We start from the raw sequence: 22727 nt of genomic DNA on the forward strand, positions 1-22727 counted from the left end.
GTTTTTCCCTAACTGTCAATAAATTACTCTGAAAACGTCCTAAAACCCATTTCACAAAACCCACTCTTAAAACCCACAGGAACAAATGAATAAGCTCGTACTTGGCCTACTGATTTAGTAGTGTGTTTAATAACGTTTATTGTAATCTCTAAGAAATGTAATCTGTAATCTCTTAAAAATGAAAGGTTAGTGGTTGACATTATGTACTGGCTATCACTGCTTATCATATGACATTTGCTTATCATATGACATTAGGCGTAAAGATTGTTGATAGTAGACCTATAAGTGATAACGCAGTATGACAGTGTAATACCATCTTAATGCGCATCCCTGAACCGTGTGGAGCATGACAAAACCACACACAACTACTTTTTAGAATCTTATGACTTTAAAAACGAATGTACACTGTTTTTTTTCCCCCTAGGATCCCTTCTCTTATTGTCTGTGTCTCATTCATAAATACAGTCAGGGTCATAAGTTTACATATGCCTTGCAGAATCTGCAAAATGTTAATAATTTAAAAAAAAAATAAGAGGGATCATAAAAATTTCATTTTGTGTTTTATTTAGTACTGCCCTGAATAAGCTATTTCACAAATTGTTATTATTTTGTCTTCTTGGAAACATGTAAATAGCTTATGTAGCTTCTGAAGGGCAATACTAAATGAAAAAATAAGATCTTTTAACAAAATAATAACAATGAACACTGATCATCGTGTTCAAAAGCTTACATCCTCCTGGCTCTTAATGTAGTGTGTTGCCTTCTTGAGAATCAGTGAATGTTTGCACCTTTTGTAATAGTTGTGTACGAGTCCCTCATTTGTCCTCAGTGTGAAAAGATGGATCCCGACGCCATATAGCTGCTGTTGGAAACGGGTCAAATATGCAGAAGGTGCTGGAAAACCAAATAATGTGCAGGACCTGGAGGATTTTTCTGAAGAGCAGTGGGCAGTTTAACTGCTCAGGACAAACAAGGGCCTCATACACAACTATCACAAAACATAAAAACAGTCATTGATCATCCAGGTAACAACACACAGTATTAAGAATCAAGCTTATGTAAACTTTTGAACTGGTTCATTTGTGTAAATTGTGTCTTTTGGACTATATGTAAATATCTGTTATGTGAAATCGCTTACTCAGGGCAGTACTAAATAAAAAACAAAATGCGATTTTTTATGATCCCTTTTTAAAAAATTAACATTTTGCGGATTCTGCAAGGCATATGTTTACGACTCCAACTGTATATACTCTTCACTCTCATTCTGCCTAGTCTTTGAACTTCTGCCTTCAGCCTCACACACAGCTGTGTCTCAGTGGTGCCTGACACCGTTACAGAGCATCTATTTACAGTGCACAATACCCACACACTTGCTGTGTGTGAGGGAAGTGAAAATGTCCTGTCCTCCGAGCTCCAGCAATGATCCTGTGTAATGAGAGCACACCTCATTGCAACCAATAGATCTTAATTACTGTAGCGTTAGCTGAACTAAATAGCTTGTAACTCAGACCCATCTTGAGAGCGGACTGTTACACCTGTTAAACCAACCAAATTTACACCTAGACACAACTCTTAGATGTGTACATCCACATGTAATATTGATTTCTAAGCAGCATGTGTTGCTGAGTGGAACTGCCTTCATACCTACCATACTAAAGATCCCCATAATTTTAAAAAACACAAATATATATCAGACAATGTATTCTGCAAGAAGATACACTAATTGCTAAATGCGTAATAACAGCATAATAACAATAACCTTTTTGCATTAAGTGCAAATAGCTGACCGTTTTAGCAGATGCTATTTTCTCTTACGTTTGCACAGCACTAGTCATGGGTTTAGATAATTACTTATAATCTATATATCATGAGATTAATTAGGGAGGTTTCGATCATTTGATAATTATTCAGCATTTTAATCCACTACTTAACATCAATGTTACTGTAATATAAAACAGTAATATACATTTGCATGGCTCCATTTATATTTCGTATGAAAATGATTTCATGTGAATCATAAAATAACAATAATCTTAGGTGTTTGTGCTATTATACACACACACACACACACACACACACACACATATACAGATGGCTTTTTAAAACATTTGGTGGAGGAATCCCGCTTCCACCCTTTGTGCATGGAGTTTGCTTGTTCTACCCGTGCTTCGGGGGTTTCGTCCAGGCCCAGTCCAAAGACATGCATTGTAGGCTGATTGGCATTCCAAATTGTCTGTAGTGTGTGAATGTGTGTGCGATTACGCCCCGCGATGGGCTGGCCCTCCCGTCCAAGGTGTCCCCTGCCTCATGCCCCAAGTTCCCTGGGATAGGCTCCAGGCTTCCCCGTGACCCTGTGTAGGATAAGCAGTACAAAAAATGGTTGGATGGTTGGAAGATTGAAAAAGTATATCCAACCACCTTCTGTTCATACTGACGTAATTGTTGATTAGTTTGAAGAGTCTGTCTGTGAATATAGTATGGTAGATTGGACGCACAAGTGTGAACAGCTAGCTAGTGTTTAACCCGTGAGTGATTAAACTATTGCTGCAAATGTTAACTTTAAAGTTATTCAATTTTTTTTTTTTATTATGAAAAATTATGATCATTGTAGAGTAACCATGGTGGGGCAGCTGGTGCCTGGACAGTCATAGTTCCTGCTTTAACTTCTTATCCCTTTTCCTCAACGAATCAGATACATACATGAGCTTTGGTAAAACTGTCATAGAGACCTATATCCTGATGCCATGTTGACCTGCTGCACTCAAGATCCCTCCCACCTGAAGCTTTGGTCATGAGTACTGGGCCAAATGCTATTAATGGATTGACCTCAGAGGAAAGGAGGCTCAAAGTGTGTGTGTTTGTGTGTGTGTGTGTGTGTATTTGTAAAGATCATGAGTGCATGTTCCTCAAGCCACTCGTGCAGGCTCGGTGGGTTTTACTGTTATTATCTGACTTAACCCCTTGACTGCACCAGTAGGAGCTGGTGTGTGAAATTGATAATCCTGGCACATACAGTATACAACTTCAGTACATGGGTACAGGCGGAGTGCCTGACTTTTTGCTTTTGTGTGTGTGTGTGTGTGTGTATACAGATGTTGCAGAGCCAAGGCCAATTGGTGACAGTGAAGTACGGATTTTCGTTGCCCTCTTCCCATACGATCCTTCAACAATGTCACCCAATCGCGATGCAGCAGAGGAGGAGCTTCCCTTCAGGGAGGGACAGATCATTAAGGTACAGAATGTTCTGGAAACCTCCGGGCCTTCTTGTATCTTTAGGAACTGACCCACAAGGTTTTGTTGTTTTGTTGTTTTTCGCACCCATCAGATGCTACTTTCAAAGTGGCTCACAATTTTTTTTTTTTCACAAGTTAATTTTTCGATAGATGTTTCAGTTTGCGGTCAATGCTATTGCAATTACAGTGTAATTTTAGTCATACAGAGACTCAGTAAAGTAATATACCAACACATCTGAGGTAAATGTGTTGTGTACCTACTGTCATTACACTCTTACACTGTCTGTGCTTGGAAGTTCAATCGCTAACCTCAAACAATAGCTAGCGTATTTCTAAAGCACGAATTCACAAGTTCACAAGTACATCATGAGACTGGACTAGCGTCAGCTTTCTCTTAGGGTTGTATTCAGGGTTGAGTTAAGCATGCAGTGAGGATTTAAAAACCAAAATAGCAAAATTGGTCATTAGACCTCAGATTTAACTACAGACTTAAGCACTGTTCCAACAGTTACGTGAGAGTTATGCACAATGGGCAGAGTTTGCCAAAAAACTGTCTCAGTTGTGTAACCACAACGTGTCACACTTAATTTCATGTTTTGGGCTGTAAATACACTCAGAAAATGATGGAATGGCATTTGAAAAGGCAATACATAAATATGACACTATTCATTAATTAATAGTATTGTCCCTTGGTCAGTTTCTTCAAATCACGGATACGTTTTCTTCACAGGAGAACGCATCGACTTAAGCACGTGCATAACTCATCTCTGAATACACGTAACTTTCCCTGCGTAAACCTTATTAAGTTGCCAACTGTCAGTAGTACACTTACAGAAAATACTATTTGTACTTTTTATATAACATGACCTTTTACTGTTTTTGCTCCTCCATGTAGGTCTACGGTGATAAGGACGCAGATGGGTTTTACCGAGGCGAGTCAGGTGGCCGTCATGGTTATGTGCCCTGTAACATGGTCTCTGAGATTCAGGTGGATGACGATGAGACCAGAGATCAGCTGCTACAGCAGGGCTTCCTGTCCACTGAGACTTCTATAGAGAAGATGGGTACGTTGTCCTGCCAGTTATTCTTTAATACTCAACACGTCAGCATCTGCTCCATTTTTTTCAGTGAATCAGTATTGATGCAGTTTGGGAGCCTGATGGTTTATGAGTAATGTACAAGTTGGCAGATTTGTTGCTTGATTTTTTTTGTTTGTACAGTATGATAGGAAGTAGAACATCCTGTAGATCAGTCATCTGGCACTGCAGAAAATAGATGTCAGCTGATTTTGTTTTTTATTCTATTCTTAGGAAGAGATTTTTCAATAAGACTTTCAGTATGACCTCAAATTTTATTAAAAAAAAATTAGTTTATTATTAAATACAGGGACATTTATTTGAATGGTCAAACTGAGAGATTGTCCACTGCAGTTGAACACTTAAGAAGAAACTATTTTGTCCAAAAATGTAAGGGCCTGTTAAGATATTATGTGCAAGTTCATGCCATGCAGCACCTGTTTCTAGGGGAAGGGGTGGAGTGTGTAGGAATAGAGACATTTCCAATTTGCATACTTCAATTTGAATTAATTTTATGGTCTTTAAAATAAGTTGTGGGTGATTTTAAACTATTTTAATGAATAACATCTTAATCCAAAGCTATAGTTGAAGAATTTCATTTAACACTACTGACTTGGATTTCCTTGGATTTTGGATGCCTGTGGCACCTTGTGATATTAAGACAATTAAGACATCCAGATTTCTGTAACAGAGAAAGCCAATCATCCCCAAAGATAACACCCCAGGAAGTGTGGGAGTCTGATGTTTAAGGTCTATTTATGCCCCTTGTCATGGCTTTGGTATTATGTGTTGCTGTGTGTGCTTTTCTTTCTGATACATTCATGATCACATTTGTGCTTCTCATTCGCAATAGTGCAAAGAAGTGCCAAAAAATGCTTTAGTGTTTTTGGTGTTGTTGTTGATGTTGCTGCTCTGTCATCATGGTAGAGTTTCAGCTGTGATCCGGAAAAGGAGCCATGCTAAATCTACGGCAGCTGAGATCCCATTTCCCAGAATGCTCTCTGGCAGCAATGGGTTGACTCTTTCCAGCTCACAGTAGCCTCCCTGGCTGACTCTGCTCCTGATGGAGTTCTGTTTGTTCAAAGTCATCACGCAACTTCTGTTGTTGTTGTTGTTGTTTTTCCTGCTTTATATCAGGCTTCATTCTCGTTTTCTGTGTGCTTGTTGTCTGGTTTCATTTTCAAACCGCATTCTCCTGTTTGACCTCCATCAAGGCGCACGCTCACTCGCTCAGCTTCCGCACCGTCCGGCTCCACCACCCAAACCTAGACGCTCCAAGAAAGGTGTGTCTCCGTGTCTCTTCACTGTCCCCTTCTCCATCTTCTTCCAACCATCTCACTTGATTTTTTTTTTTATTTTTCCCTTACATCTTTTGTAAAGAAGAAAAATGAATCTACAATATCTGAATTCTAAGTCTAATCAAAGGGGAAGCCTCTGATATAGTTTAGTAATGATGTTTTCACAAAAAAGCCAGTATGTGAACATTTATTGAATAATGACATGCTGATTACAGTCTTAAGTAAGGAATAAAACACCACAATGTGTGCACTTGTAGGAAAATAATCGATCACAGGGTTGTGTGATGCAGCCCAAAGCAGACTTACCATCTAGAAGTTGATTATTGTCTTATAATAATATGTCCCAGAGTGTTTTATTCATCTTATACCACAGCAATTTGTCAATAAAATAAAAATTTTTATTCATTAAGAATGATGTGCCCTACTTTTTATCCATTTATAGTTACATTTAATGTTGTGGAACATTCGTGAAACAAGTTAGTTCCTATTATCACTTACTGTGTGTTACAGCAGCTAGAAACAGTTGTTACCTCACCAGCCTCTTTTTTCCCCTCTCTCTTGAAGATAATAAGACAAAAAGCAGCTTATCATGTTACTGAGAAACCAGAAAGTCCTTCAATCTGAGGAATTCCCCATATTGGAAAACTTAAAGCTACTATTTTACCTTTGACTGTTTTAATGTTCTGACACTGGAGACTCCTTCAAAATGCTAAATAAACATATCTTCCCAGAAAACTTCACCAACAGTCAGAATTTTGTAATTTATTTTTTTTGACTGATGTGGCACATCCACCATAGATGTCCCCGTGCATTAGTTGTTACTACAGAACGAGCGCATTAATATAAACTAGAGCCTTGCCTTGTAGCCGAAACTAACATTAGACCTGCCTGAGAATTAGTCAACACCTTCTGACCAATCAGAATCAAGAATTCAGCAGTGCTGTGGTATAGTTATGAATAGATTATAAGGCCAATTTCTGTCAGGGCAGATAAAACTGATGAAGAATTATTAGCATCCTTCAGTAAAATGGGCAAAATGATTGTATAAAATAAACTTTACGCAAGCTCAAATGTTTCATTCGAAGAACTGGAGAAAGTACTTGAGTTTCCATTTTAAAAAATCATTCTCATGAAAGAACCTTTTTAAAATAATGATATGTGGAAAAATGATTGAGAAAGAATATTTAAAATAAATGCAAACAAACTGTATTTTTTAAAAATTGCTTTCAGTTTCCAGACAATTGCTTTTGACCATTTCCTATTTTCTTGTGGTATAAATATGAGGTCTGTCATCCATCCATCATGCATGAGGAAAAATCTAATATTATTAATCAGCTTGAAATCCATGATTCCGCTAAAACTACTGGCAAATGGGGTGCCAATAATTCTGAAACCTGCGTTTTGCACAGTAGCTGCACTAGAAAATGTTTGGTATGTACAGGTTGTCTGATTTTCATGAAGGGTGCCAATAATTCTGCATATTCTATTGCAAGGAACAGGATTAAGAATGATATTTTATATATAACTGTTCTCACATTTCATAGCCATGATCGATTACAGAATCCCCCATCTCTGTTCCAGTGCTGCATGTGTCATTGCGTGCACATGTGTGTGTGTGTGTGTGTGTGTGTGTGTGTGTGTGTGTGTGCGCGCGTGGGTGTGCGCGTGTGCGTGCGCGTGCTCCTGGTGCTCTACTAATCAATTACTAATTTTTAACTATTTTAGTTCCGTTTAAGGTGGATTTATTTACCCTGTGTCCTAACCCACTCTTGCTTGAGCTTGAGTTAAGAAAATGAAGGCTCCAGCTCATGAACTCTAACCCTCCATTTCTTCCTCTTCTTCAGTGGAATCTACGGGAGTTTTGGAGGACAGTTCCAACACTGAGTCCTCCAACCAAGGTGTGCAGTCGCTCTCTCAATCTGTTTCCAGTTTTTTGTCTTTTCTCAGTAGCATGGGAGAGAATATTAATCAGACTTTGGAAGTGTTACTGTATGTGCATGTTATTTATCTTCAGATTGTATTGTCTGGTCTTCTTTCTGTTGTCTTAAGCTTTGCATGGTGCACAGATGCATTGAGTGCAGAGGAATTGGCGTGCTAACCATATCATTCTTATCGTCTTCCAGTCATGAATTTAGAATTTTAAAGTTCCACTTCTCAGTTCCACTTCTGAGGACAGTGTGCAATGTTGTTTTGCTGCATTTTTGTCTATTTGTGTTCACAAATGAGTGATATTGCATCATGAAATATAAGAGCCAATAAAATCCCAGTATGGGCTTGGGGTGGGATCTGTAAGATGCGAGCAGTTCTGATTTGCATATTCATAGAATCTGGATTTGGATTTACTGTTAAGTGTAAAGATTTAGGCATGTTTCTATGTCTTTTGCTGTTTCCCATGATTTTTTTAATTGATTAATAAATTGCTGCTTTCTCCAGCATCAGCTCATGAAAAATTTGCCATGTGATCACTGGAGCTGGAACTGAGAACTCTGATGTTTTTATAACTTTAATATTTTCTTCCATATGTCTGTCTGTCACAGTGGTCATCACTTTCATAAAAATTCTGTGTACCGCACGTATTCATTTTTACCGTTTGTTTTCCATCTGTAGGCTGTCTGTATGCTGCAATTACCTGTTTATCATGTCACTTTAGAACAATAATATGAAACAGTATGACATGTTCACTATTTTTATTGATACCTGGTTACATTGCTGTTATTTGATTGACAGATAAGGCACGACACTCAGCCATTGCCATGGGAAACCCTGTACCTCGCAGGATGGTGGCCATCTTTGATTACGACCCAAGAGAAAGCTCCCCTAATGCTGACATTGAGGTAACATTACACCGTATTTATACTCAGTCTTTATTTGCATAGGGCCTCATTTATCAATCTTACAGGTAGTTGTGTGTAAATGTTTCATAGGCTATACTGAGCTAAAATTCCGGCCTAATTTACAAAAGTTTTAATAATGCTGATTTTCTTCGTACTCACATCCAAATGTTGATAAATGCCAATCACCCATAAAGTGCGTAAACGTGTTTAGACTACAGCTGATTTGCATTTCGTAATGCCTACAAGATTCCATAAAAGACAAAGCTTACTGACAGCTGAAAGCACGAAATGAGGACAAAACATTGAGAGAAAATTTCTCAGAGGCAGAAGTGGAAGTTATTTTGAGTCACATCTACACCAGGCATGTCACACAGGGAACCTGCTATGTTTTATTGTTTTAAGTGTTTCTGTGACTGTAGGCCAGAAGTCTTTCACGCCAACATGCTGTCACGCACCAATGCGCCTTCCCCAATGCCATATTGCAAAACAGGATGGCATGTGTCATAAGGAAACCTGATGTATTTGAGAAGAAGCCTGATGATGGCACGCAGCACAGTAGGGAATATACGGCTGACTTTTGGTTGAGACATACCAGATCAGTCACTTATCTCTCTTTCAAAGGTGCCAGTAACAATAAATTCAAGCACTGACAAAACTAGGGTATGGATAAGAATGGCACAGGATCATTAGATCACAGCATTAAAAGACATAGAACAGATTTATAAGCCAGCTTTTATCCTCCATACCGATCTCTAAATACCGGTTCCCTCCTAAATGTGGCATTTAAAATTGAAATAAATACGCTGTTTAAACAAATCAGCCAAAGTTTACATTAAATTTACACTAATTTACATGAACTAACAGGATTTTCATAAATACCAAATTGCAGGAAAAAAAACATTGTTCATGTCCAGTTTGATAAATGAGGTCCACTGTGTTATGTTAGCACACAGATTCACGTACATGCTCCTTCTCACTGCCTTCTACAGGCTGAACTGACTTTTAATGCTGGGGACATCATTTATGTGTTTGGAGACATGGATGACGATGGCTTCTTTTATGTGAGTAGTCAACTTTAGAGTGGATTAAACTAATATCTGTAATTCATGAAGGCTTTAGGACTGGATTTTTTGTTTCACATGAGTGACGACTGTGATCTAAAAGTTACATTGGTGCCCAATTCTCTTTTTTTCTCTGTATTAAAGTAGTACTGAACTGAAAACTTTTTGAATGGTTAAAATTCTAGGATTACTGATTCAGTTTATATAGGTGGGTGTTTCAGTCAGCTTTGTTCCCATACCGCAAAAGTCACATTTTTCCATTTACCACAGTGACTCCTGTATCAGTATTAATGCATAACACTGATTTCACATGACACTCGATGACACTAAAAGAGTTCCACGGCTTTGTAATGATGATCATGTCTGATTTTAGAGGATGACGTGGTACCTGATAATGGTTAGCCACAGAAATTGTGTGCTAAGCTAGCGAGCTAACTAATAGCCAGTCTTGGGTATTTTTTTGACTAATAGAATACCCAAGTTTGACTAATAACAGTGTGCTTCAAAACCAGTTCGAATTGTCAGCTGGTTTACTAGTGTTAGTTAACCAGCTGTTTAGGATGACACGGGAAATTAGGGCTGTTTCTATTTTGCATAATCATGCGTATTTATAAATTCTGGCATTTATAATGAGGTTAAAGATGTGTAGATGGTCACATACAAATTTTAGTAGTTTCCTGGGCAATAAAAAAATCATTTGTTTTTTTACTTATTCTTATTTATATGTAGAATTACATGTTCAGGGGTATAGGTCACTTCAAGAACTGTAAGATTGACTGAACTTTCTGATGGGATTTGTTATTCTTGCCACTTTAGGGGGATTTAAATGGACAGAAAGGGCTGGTACCTTCCAACTTCCTTCAGGGTTTTCCAGAGAATGGAGATGAGTCAGCAGAAGCCGAACATACTATAGCCAACAGCCGGAGAGACTCACAGGTAGGGGTGTGTGTGTGTGTGTGTGTGTGTGTGTATGTGTGTGTGTGTGTGTGTGTGTGTGTGTGTGAAAACAGTGTGTTGGCAAAATGTAAATGTGACTGCATTCACGTGCAACTGCGTGATCGTCAAATCACCCAGTATTACGTGACAACTATGTTTTTCTCTACGCAATCTCACAACACAGGAAGCTACACAACAGCATGCTGTTCTCTGTTCTATACCATCTTAACAGTTATTCACTTCTTGGTATACACATCACATCAGGTCTGTTCTTCCTTATTTGTGCATGTGCATGGCTTAGTTTTTTTCTGTTTGTGTGTGTTTATTCCTGCATGTTGGCGTGCAGAGGCACAGGCGAGGTGTGCACTTTAAACAGTAAACAGTAAGTCTCATGCTGACCCCTTTTACACACATTCCCCACGTAAAGCCCCTAAACACAACCCTAGCAACTTCTTTAACATGCACGCTTTCTCCTTGACCTCAATTTCATTTGATTGGGAGTGACCTGAGCTACAAAATCATCTTTGTCTGCTGAAATAATTGTAAAACCATCTTCAGCATTATTCCACAAGTTCAGTGGGTTTGTCTTCTAGACATTTCAGTCATCTAGGTCATTGAAAATCCCTCACCGACACTTCCATATTTCTGCCTAAAAGGTGAGCCATGCTGCGTCTGTAGAACAGACGGAGCCCCTAACGTCAAGTCCCCCAGACAAAACCCGGACTGAACCCAATTCTCAACCTGATTCACACCAGAACCTCCTTCCAGACCAGCAGCCTGAACACCACCCGGGTCCATCTCCATTCTCAGGCCATTCTCCTCCCGTCCTCCATCCTCCAGAGGACCATGCTGTCACTGAGACCTCTCCACCTGGCAAAAAGAAAAAAGGCTTCTTCTCTAAAGGGAAGAAGCTCTTCAAGAAGCTGGGCTCCAGCAAGAAGGAATAAAAGCTAAAGACTGTTACATTGACTAATTCGCTGATTGCACTTTCTCCATGTTGATGTTAATTCGTCTGCATGTATATGTGATTTCATGGATAGATTTAGGGTATGACACAGATGTCACTCTCTGTGACCGATTGGTGCTTGCCTTTTTTTTATTTTCTCTTTTTTTTGTCTTCATTTGCTACCAAGATAAAGGTGTGTTCTTCTTGCTTTGCTTCAAACAGTGTTGCTTCTGACTTGTAAAAAACATTCACATCTTCATCAAACTAGTAAAAACACAGAATATTCTGAAAGCTATGTCTTAACAGTGGGTGACGTCAAATTATAAACAAACACTGAACCAACAAATGCTTTTACAGTTAAAGCAGCTGTAATATAATGCCAGGATTTAACTTTACAGCCTTGATTTACTAAGATTCAAAATAACATGCACTAATTTACATGTGCAGTAAATACATGTGTGCAAATGCTCAGTGATTTACACAGAATAATTGTGTGAATTACATCATGTGCAAAGTAGGTGGAGTTTTGTGTGCACTACATGTTTCTAGTATCCACAGAGAGTTTAATTATAATGGCAGCTAAATAACAGTGAGATGGTTAAAAAAAAATTCAAAACAGGCTTCCACAAATTTAACACATGCCCTTCAAGTGTATTAATTTGCGCACACAAACGGTGTCCCTGAAGTGACTTTCAGGTTTACTAAATCACATTGCAGGTACAAAACGAATTGATTTGCAATGACTTCTCCTTGTATTTTGCACCTGTAGGTAGAAATGGCTCAAATTACACAACCATTAATCCAAATACATGAAACGGATGAGATGTGCTATTTTACACATGTTTAAATGGCAACCCTTAGTACTTAGATAGGTATATATGTCTCACACATTCCCTGTCATTTTCTGATATTGACCAAATGATAAATAGTTATCTGAAGACATTAAAAGGTTATATGTGTCATCGGCCGAGTCCGAAGAGATAAAGAGCGGAGCAGAGCTGTCAGAGCAGACATCATAATTACTGTGATTCCAGTGAAGACACTTTAAGACTACAGGTAGTGACTTAAAATGATCTTTTTTGGTCCCTGAGTTGAATCGTCATTTCGTCATGGTGAAAACATCAGATCAGATTAGATCAGGTGGATGTGGTTTTTGTGCTTTCAGCCTTTAAGGTTGTCTCATTGCTGTTCATGTATTATACGGCAATAAGGTTAACATTTTGTATCTTTCTGGCAAAAGAATCACATCACAGTGGGAACGAGTAGAATTTGCTCAGCTGCTGTGTGTACTAAATACGTACGTTCCTTCAGTGTATAAGGACAAGCTTCTGGAGGTTTCCTCTGGTCTGACTTTGCCTTGCTCATGGGACTCAAGTAGCACCAAAAGGAGTTTGTGTGTGTAAAACAGGGAATTTCATCATTTCTGCATGTGTGTACTGAAAATTAGTATAAAAACACATCCACAATATACAGAGTGACTCCTGTCCAATATGCAGTAATCATTTATGTGTAAAGCATAGTATGTTGTTCATCTGTTTCAGTTTGTGTTTCCTGTGTCATGTAGGTTTAAAGCCTGGGTTTAAATGTACGATTTTGGTCAGATTTTGCTGTCACAGGCTCCAATAGCACGTGTACAAGAATTCTTCTTCATGAGTTGAAAATGGTGGTCTTTAAATGCATAATGTGACCAATTTAGCACCATTGCAACCAAAGACAGCAACTGAGTGTCAGAAATTTTTTTATTAAAAGCTCAAAATGTGACCTGTGCTACAGTGTTCATCTAAACAGCATAGGATTACATGAAACTCCCAGACAGCTACAAATACGGCAAGTCGAAATATAAACAAAAATGCTGACTTCCTCACATTAAGTAATATAAAGTTACACGCCTAGGCCCTCATACAGTGAGTTGCAAAGCTTGCAAAAAAAAAAAAACATCTAGGCCCTCGTGCAGTGAGTTGCAAAAAAATCCTTATTACCTCAAGCTCACTTTGAAGAATGTGGTATTCTTTTACTCGTAACATTGCTACTATTACAACCAGGGCTTGTTTCTGTTTATGCAACGATTTTCTGCACGAGCCTAGATTGTGCTCATTAATGACCTAAAAAGTACATAGTAGTTTTCAGTAATCAGAGGTCTATCATTAGAGGATCTTCACTGTATAATCTGACATAGAGAACATGTTATTACAAAGTCTGTTATAGATTTCACTGAAGATTTCATTTGGATCATTTCATACATATTAAAATTATGCTGAAATCTCGCAGTGTAAAACTGGCTTAACTGGCAGTGTATCAGCTACTAGAACATGTTAGATGTTTCAAACCAGAACAGCACACACTCTTGCCAAACCTTTTGGTGCTGTTTGTGTTACTATGACAGTAGAGAGCTGATGAGAGAGCAGGGTCCAAGCACTAGATACTCTGTAGACCAGAAGTCCAGGTCTAGGTCTCTGCTCAAGTTCATTTTGGTTCTGTGCCGAACCAAAAAGATATATTTTAATTACATGTTGACTGTATTAATCTTAAATATTTAAAAACAGCAGCCCTGATGGAGGCACTGCACTGTACAGTCAAACTATTTCTTTCTCTGTAGCCTGTAGGTATTTCTGGTTTTTAGGAAAGCAATGATCCCTAAGCTGTGCTATAATCCTAAAACATGCTTTTCAACCAGATATATAGTTCTGTACTCTCTGCTAATCTGCACCCACAGCTAGACCACAGTAACTTACTAGCCTTACGAGACCTTGTTTAGTCTTACTTCGATGTTTACTTTTACTGTACTTCTACTGACTGCATGCATGAAGGTGTCGCACCCAGACACGGCCTTATTTATCGATATTTAAGTATTTATAATATCACCTTGTATTTCTTTACTTCTACAATATATTTGTAGGACTTTTTTTTTCACTGGATGCAGTGGAGGCCAAGCTGGAAGATATCAGCTGATACTTTGGTCTGTGTATGATGTACAGTGTTCAGGTCAACGGTTTGCACTTTGTGATATTGATGTATGGTATTTTCAACAGTACGAGAAGCTTTATTCTCGTGTCAGTCCCTCAGAATTTCTGCAAGTGTCACACGGAGAACAGGAACCTGTTTTGTAAATCTGAGGTTTTGTAATCAATTTTTGAAACTTGTAAATAGGTCTTTTTTTCACATTTTTCTTTTCTTTTTTTTTTTTGCATGTTGAGGCAAGTTTTTGAGTGATGATTAGTAAGATCATTATTGCTCATGGAAGGGGCCATTGCCATTTAGTCTGACCTTTTTACAGAAATAAAATCTATTTTTACATAAAAATCTTAACACTGCTGTTTTGTGGTGATTTTGTGCGTGGAAAAATTTGGAAGGTTTTTAGATCAATTATAATTTCTGTAAAACCGTAGTGTGTGCATGTAGACAAAGCAAAAATGCAACAGACAACAAAGAGTATTCTTTTTTTTTTAGTTTTATTAATGAAAAGGAAAAGTGAAACCAGATTCAACAATGTTACACACTTAAATATTAAGTATAATGTCCAGAACAAATCAAACATGTTAGCAAAAAATAGCTTGGCTTTGTTTCTTCATGTGCCCAGCTCATGTGGCCTAAAATTTACACAGTGAGCTGTGCACAGTCTTATGAAATAAAGCCAGTTCCTCTTTTCTCTGTCCACCATGTTGAGTCGTCAAAGTGTGAGAACGTGCTCCCAGTAGCCAACAGTACACTCATCCATAAAGTAGGAAACACTACACTGTGGCGAGGGGTTTAGTAGTGCTTTCTACTTTATGGATGACTGCACTGTACTTCCCAAGTGCGGCCGTCTCCAGGTCCTCAGTTCATCTGCCTGTAGTCACACCTGTAGAGTTAGTGGTTAAGACTCCCCTCCCCCTCTCACACACATACACACACACACACTTCCAGCTCATTTACAGCTGTCTGCGTAAACCACACCCAAACAGTTACTCTTGAATTAATATGAACTCTTGACAAAAAAATATTTGCAGACAGTTTTGACTGATTTTTTGTTTGTCATGTCTCAGAATTTTTCAGACCTCTATTTAGGACAGCAGCAAAAAGTCCAAACTCAATTGTTCACAAAGTTCCACATAAAGTTCAAAGAAAGTACTTTTGATCATATGAACAGATTCGCTAACTGAAACCAACAGCATCTTGTTAAACACTGAAAACTTATTTTTTATTTTAACTTTTCTCTAATTAAAAGATTGGTTACAAGTGTAACCTGTTACGTCTTTCTTTTACTCCATGCTATGCTAAATCAAGCGTGGCGGCCATCTTTGTCGGAATGAGTAAGCTGTTTCTAGCAAACTAACTAGCAAACCAACGTACAATTTAGAACCTTTAAACATTTTTTTACAGGATACGCTAAGATCTTACAACACAGATGTAAGTATACAACTTTTTACATTATGGAGAAACATACTTTGATGGTACAAAAATAAAAATGTAATAATTTACTGCATCGAGTTAACAGGAAGTGGCTGGCGTTTTGTGTTACGTAAGATTTGCCAGCCATAATACATAAATATTACAAAGATTATTAGTAATTTAGTAAATATTACAAAGAATAAATTAATAAAATTATTTCTATAAATTTAAGAATTTGATTTTAAGGTTTTATAGTCATTAAATGTGCATTAAATGCGAATGTCGAATGCATAAATATGCATTTTTTTCATTGAACAACGCATTGAAGTCTAATATTTATATTTATAAATATTAAATTATAAATATAATATAAAAATTAAATTATATTACTATTAAAGTGAAAACTATATGCATTTTTATGCATTTTTAAAAATCATGTCTGATATTTTATCGCCAAATTACGTCAATTTGTTTCAAGTAAGTCAATTAAGTCATTTTCTCAGTCAGTTATATACCATACCTGTACAAGCAATACCCATTGGAGCCTCTTTTTTTTCTTTTCAGTGTCTTCTTGTCCCTCGGTCTTACCAGAGTCTTCGTTGTCTTCAGCCCGAGTTGGAATGGACCTGGGAGAAGAGGAGCGCTCCTTTTAAACTTCTCGGCCACGTGGTGTCTTAACCACACAGGAAGAGGTTTAACAGTCACAGCCTTGCTGTCGTTCTTTTCTCATTCCTTCTTTCACTTTTTCTTGTCTTCGCCTATGCAAAATGCTAATATCGATATTTATTCAAGCCTGTGGAAGTCTAGTAGGGTGCTTCATGGTACTTTCTAAAGTGGAAATTGTATCAAAAAATGCTGGGTGAATTTTCGATAAAAGCAATGCACCTCCATCTCATGGAAGTTATCTAATGTTCTTGATCTTTCTTCTCAACTTGGTTTTGCGTCACTTTAATCATTATCACACCTCCATTTAATGCTAACATTCATTTTTTAAAACGTGAACATGCACAGGTTCAAAGACAAACATCTTAACCTAAGTATTAATTATTCTTAGTATTAATATGATGTAAAGGTTATGGTCAGACATGATGAAACATGACTTTTAAGTCATTTTTAACCCACAATTGATGTGTTATTGAATGCCTCTGTCTTTTTGTTACTAGCTTTTTTATTTTCCAGCCATCTCACACTGAAGTTATCTTTGCACAAATTTCTTTTGTTCTCTGTTCTCCTTACATGCTGTTTCACTTTGCCCGGCCATTGCTTAACACTTGCAACACTGAGGAAATGTTGAAGTAAGGCTCTGAAATGGTCAGTGGGAAGTGATAAGTCAGCCAGTGCAGATGTGTTTGTGGGAAGTATGTGGGAATGGTTGGACAATGGTTGCACCATGGTTGTGTGTCCACCTGCAGAAATAAGTACAGAGCATCAGCATCCTAATACATAGATATTTAAGAATATATATATATATATATAAGAATTTTTAAACTATATATTTCAAATGTCAAGACCAAATATCTACTAAGATAAATATTTCCCTGAGATTTTTGCTGACATGAAGGACAGTTCAATTAATCTTCAACAACTCAATTTTATTTATTTATTTTTTGTGTGGAAATTGATTAAACCTTTCAGTTATGGAATGCAAGAGCCTTTGGTTTCTAGTGCTAGCTTTTAAAGAAACAGGACATTTTAATCTTTTGTCAGCTGTATGTACAGTGGATGCAAAAAGTCTACAAAACCCTTGTTAAAATTGCAATTCAAAATCATGTCATGTTTTTCTAGCAACTAAATAAATACAAGTGAAAAACAACTTTGGGGGGGAAAAAAGAAAAAGAAAAAAAATTACAAGAATCTAGTTGCATAAACGTGCACATCCTTTTATAATGGAGCATGTGACTGTTCTCAGAATTAACCAATCACATTCAAACTCATGTTCAAAAGTAATTTTCATACACCTTTTATCAATGAAGTGATTCTGATCCACACTAAATAAAGATCAGTTGTTTCTTGGTTTTATCTGACTGCTGAAGCCATGAACCACAAAGAGCTCACAAAGCATGTACAGGATCTCATTGTGGAAAGGTTTTGATCAGGGTTACAAATGAATGTCCAAATCATTAGATGTACCATGGAACACTGTGAAGGCCATTATCAACAAGAAAATGAGGCCAAAAACAGGATATCCCTCAAAAATTGATGAAAAGACAAGAAGAAAACTTATCAGGGAGTGATAAGTGAACTTATCCAAGAGACCTACAGCAACATTAAAGGTGCTAGAATATCTGGCAAATACTGGTCACTTTCTGCCTGTGACAACAGTCTTTTTTTTTCACATGTCTGGGCTATGGGGTGACTAGATGGAAGCCCTTTCTCACTAAAAAAAAAATCCAAGCCTTTCTAAATCATTCCAAACCATGTAGAAAAATGTGTTATTGTCTGATTAGACCAAGGTAGAATTTTTGGGCATAATTCTAAAAGATATGTTTGGTGCAAAAACAAGACATTTTATCACCCATACCCAGAGTGAAGCATGGTGGTGGCAGCATCATACTTCAGGGCTGCTTCAAATCAGCTGAGACTGGGGCTCTAGTCAAGATAGACGGAATCATGGACAGCTCCAAATACCAACCTGTTTTGGCACAAAACTTGCAGGTCCCTGTTAGACAGCTGAAGATGAATTGACCTTCCAGCACAATAATGAGCCAAAGCACAAATCCAAGTCGACAAAGGAGTGGCTTCAGAAGAAGAAGATCAAAGTTTTGGAATGGCCAAGTCAGAGCCGAGGTCTAAATCCTATCAAATGCCTGTGGAATGACTTGAAGAGGGCTGTGCACAGGAGATCACCTCGCAGTTTGATAGATCTGGAACTTTTTGCAAGGAATAGTACAATAAAATTGCCAAATTAAGAAGTGCTAAGTTGGTATACTCTTACCTAAAAAGACTGTATTACTAGTAACTTATTAATAAATACTTATTAGTTAAGGGATGTGCACACTTGTGCTACCGGGTTGTTGTGAGTTTTTTCTTTTTTTTCTTAAAACATTTTTACTTGTTTTTCGCTTTAAATTTGATGGTTGCTATATCATGTTAAATTTGGAAAAAGACCTCACATGATTTCTATTGGTTTCAATTTTTTACATCACAAAAACCTGCAATTTTAACAGGGTTGTGTGGACATTTTATAGAATAATTTAAAAAAAAAATTATGTAGCACCCTAGACGGGGTACTCGTAAAGGTTTGGGGTACAAAAGAGGGTTTTGTTTTCAGAAAAGTAGCAGATACAATGTTTAACCAACTGAAGACTTTCCAACTATGCATATACACAGGAAAAAGGTTCCACCTATCACCCTAATGGGTTTATTTTGATAAGCTCTTATGGGAAGATAAGAAGCTATTCAAAGTAGCAATCCTTTTTTTCTAAGATATACATACTATACATATTGGTGACAAATTAAAGGAAATACCGGTGGCTCCGTTATGCTGTGGGAGGCTTATTTTTTTTTGCACTTGTGCACTTCGTGGGAAACATCATTGCAACTCATTACAAAGTTATTAGGACTGATTATCTTTATCCAATGTTGAAACATTTCCATCAGAATGGTTTCATGAGGATGAAAATGATGTAAATCATAAACTATGGCCTTCACAGTCATCAAATCGCAACCCTGCTGAACACTTGTGGGAGATTTTATCCTCTTTTACAGTTTCAGAGATGTGTAGAATCTATGTCAAAGTGCATTAAAGCTGTTCTGGTGGCTGGTGACGGCGCAGCACCTGTTTTTCTTTTCTTTCATTTCTCATTCACCTACATGAGCGTACAACCTGCTTATTGCTATAAACTCTAAAAAAAACTATTGTCTGCATTATGTTCTATAATCTCTATAAGCCTATAACGTCTATAAACTCAGTGTTCTTTCAAAGAAGTGCAGCTCATACAGAAAAAGGTCGTGAATATGATCAGATCTGGCACAGGAAGTACCCTGCTGCAGAACAACTCACTCGACTGTGTGATTTCCTGTGCAAGGCGCTGCACTGACATCAAATATCACAGTTCCTTATCTACCAAAGCATTTTACTGCATTTCAAATAAGGCACAAATAGAATAGCAACAGTACTAGGTATACCATGATCGATTTTCTTCTTTTTCAGTTATAAATCAGATGGATCAACAGATGACTCAGCAGAAGGAAATGCATCATTTCATATCATTATGTTTCTCAGTTTTTTCATTAAGATCAGTAGATTGATGAGAGTTTGTTCACCGGCGTTGTCACTAAATCTTCAGTGATGATCTTCAGCCGATTTGGATTTTTGAACAGCTAATGTTTTAGTCTTTGCACAGACCGAACTCTTAGTGCTTTATAGTTTTGTGCATTCACAAAGTCCGACATATTATTACATCTCCGATTCACTTATAGACGTGGAGTGATTATGAAACTGTATTCAGAACATATTTGACTATAACCCGGGGCTTCCATCATCTTTCTTCTTCATCTTAGTGGGCCTCGACCCTAAGAGACAACTTGAGAGAGAGCGACAGAGCAGGCGAGTGACTGCAGAGGGAAGTGGGGGATGGGTCAACCACAAAAGTGCAACAGGGAAATTCACACAAAAACTTTTCGTTCTTTTAGTCACTGCAAGCTCAAAAACAGCACATGAAAAAAACATGTAATGGATCACTGCTTAAAACAAAAGCTAATTATGGTCCTTTCTGGATTTCAGAAGAACAGCAAATTATCTCTTGACATTTAGACATGTATCAGTAGTACTCTGTGTCCACAGCTCAGAAGCTGACTTATTAAAAGAGCATTGCAGGTTCACATGCCCTTCTCGGTCTACTTGTGAAGGACATAACCCACTTAACATAAAATCACTCCTGTTTGGCCATCATTAAGAAATAACGTTAAAAATATAGTAACTGATAGACAGATCTATCATGTGCCGTTTCTGTTCTATCCTCCAAAGAGGTGTTTTTTTTTTTTTTTGTTTAATTTTCAATCTCTTGCTTTGAATCTGGAACAAGGCCAGACAAGGTTTCAATTCCCCCTTCCCTATGAGAACACTCTCTCCTGTAACCATGGAGACTGCCCTGACAAGGTGTGGGTGAAGGTGGGGAGTTTTTTCAGAGTGTGTGTGTGTGTGTGGTCATGTTTTTATATCTTGGTGGGGCCCAAATGTCTCCACAAGAATAGATATATCTGTTTGTATTTTCCAAAAAAAATTGCAGTTTTAATTTTAAAAACTAAAAGTGCCAAACTAAAAGCGTTTCCTTCTGGTTACTGAGGTTAAGGTTAGGGTTAGATTTAGGTGTAGCATAGCAATAATTAAGGATCTCTGTATGCGTGTGTGTGTGTGTGTGTGTGTGTGTGTGTGTGTGTGCGTGTGTGTGTGTGTGTGTTTGTGTGTGTGTGTGGTCAAAGTGGTACAGCTTTAGCACAAAAGTCGGGTGGAAAAAGGTGTGGTGAGAGAGATGAGATCTTGCTGTGAGCGCTTAGTCTCGTCCTGTTTGGTTTCGCTATGACACATTTGCACGCCGCTGACCTACTAGTTTTCTACTACAGCACTTCCAAATATGCAGATGACCTCCATGTTTCAGTTGAGAGGGCTACCTAGTGTTAATTACAAGCTGCAATACGCTAATGAGCCACGCAAGCAGCAGCTTTGGTGTCTATGTTTGATGTGGAAAGTGAAATACTCTATGACGCAGAAAGATTAGTTTTTGCTCCATTTAAAATGACAGTAAAAATGATCTGTCTAAATGTCTTCAGGCGTCATTTGATAAGGTTAATTAAAGCATGTGCATGTGCATGTGTTAATTATAGGATGTGCATGTGTACATTTCCTGCCTATAAGAGCACGTCAGTCAGCTAGAGAGGAAGCAAGAAGAACAGAATCCTTTTTCGTTAATGCTAATGATCAGCTCTTATACCATTTAACCGAAAGAAGTGAATATAAAGGTGCACTAGCAAAATGATGTGGAAATTAAAGTCTTTGCGTTGAAAGAATGAAAGAATGAGAGAATGAGGAGATGCGAAGATGAGTCAGGTACTTTCTAGGCTGTACACAGTGATACATATTTTCGTGTAAAACATTGTGTGTTATACAAAAAAAGTATGGTTGATGGTGTGTAGCTGTAAGTTAATGGTATGTATTACTGTGAGAGGATTTATGGTGGCAGTTTGCATGTGTGTGTGTGTGTGTGTGTGTGTGTGTGTGTGTGTGTGTGTGTGTGTGTGTGGACACCACCACACCGCTGTTGCAGTGTCAGAGAGGATATGATCACTGCCTGGGTTGCAAGCTCAAAGCTCATTGGCTGACTCGAAAAGGCCACTCTGGCTAAACTGATAGACCTTATCAGGGTCAGCAGCTACTTCCCCTCCCTCTCTCTTCATCTCTCCTGCTTTATGTCCTTTCTTATTTTTGGTACCCGAAACACAGATCATAACCCAGATGAAGGCTTGCTTATTTCCAAAATGGCCGCTCTGATCTACTCTCTGCTGTGACGTGTGTGTATATAAGCTGTTGTTCACATGCTGCAACTGTGAATGTGTGAAACACAAGACACTGTCCTCATTCTCTGTTCATTGCTTCTTTGAAATGATCACCCCAGTCATGTTGGTCTTGGCACATACGTTTCCAAATAAGGGCAAAACAGTCTACGCTGTCAACCAATAGCAGCGCGCTTTACAGCCATGTGGCCTCTGGAAGACGGTGACAAACGAGAAGTGTTTTTTTTTTTTAGGAGGAGTTTGTTCATAAGGCTAACCAACAGCACTGGGGCTAAACTGAGAAAGCAGACATGACCTGAATTAGCATGTTAGCTTAGTCACTGTCAGAGCTAAACTTTTTATTGTTGTCAATGCAGTATGCGTGCATATGCTAAGACCTGCTATCTATAAATTTTCCATGAATCTAAACATATATAACTTTGTTCCTGTTCTGAGATGAAATCCAAAATGATTAGCCTATGA

The 22727-nt window shown here is 37.9% G+C and overlaps 1 protein-coding gene across 5 annotated transcripts in view; it reads left to right on the forward strand.

Moving 5' to 3' along the window:
* The window catches only part of LOC113531112 (RIMS-binding protein 2), a 101723-nt gene extending 87033 nt beyond the window's left edge, over positions 1 to 14690 (forward strand). For all 5 annotated transcript variants that reach the window (XM_053230286.1, XM_053230287.1, XM_053230288.1 and 2 more), the window contains 8 exons: positions 3093 to 3232; positions 4129 to 4297; positions 5524 to 5592; positions 7452 to 7505; positions 8335 to 8441; positions 9431 to 9502; positions 10319 to 10438; positions 11095 to 14690. In XM_053230286.1, coding sequence (XP_053086261.1) covers positions 3093 to 3232; positions 4129 to 4297; positions 5524 to 5592; positions 7452 to 7505; positions 8335 to 8441; positions 9431 to 9502; positions 10319 to 10438; positions 11095 to 11385 — 1022 coding nt within the window. In that variant the 3' untranslated portion in view covers positions 11386 to 14690. The remainder of the gene's footprint in view (positions 1 to 3092; positions 3233 to 4128; positions 4298 to 5523; positions 5593 to 7451; positions 7506 to 8334; positions 8442 to 9430; positions 9503 to 10318; positions 10439 to 11094) is intronic.
* The last annotated feature ends 8037 nt before the right edge of the window (positions 14691 to 22727 follow it).

The sequence above is a fragment of the Pangasianodon hypophthalmus genome, chromosome 27 (assembly GCF_027358585.1).
Source record: "Pangasianodon hypophthalmus isolate fPanHyp1 chromosome 27, fPanHyp1.pri, whole genome shotgun sequence".
Classification (NCBI taxonomy): Eukaryota; Metazoa; Chordata; class Actinopteri; order Siluriformes; family Pangasiidae; genus Pangasianodon; species Pangasianodon hypophthalmus.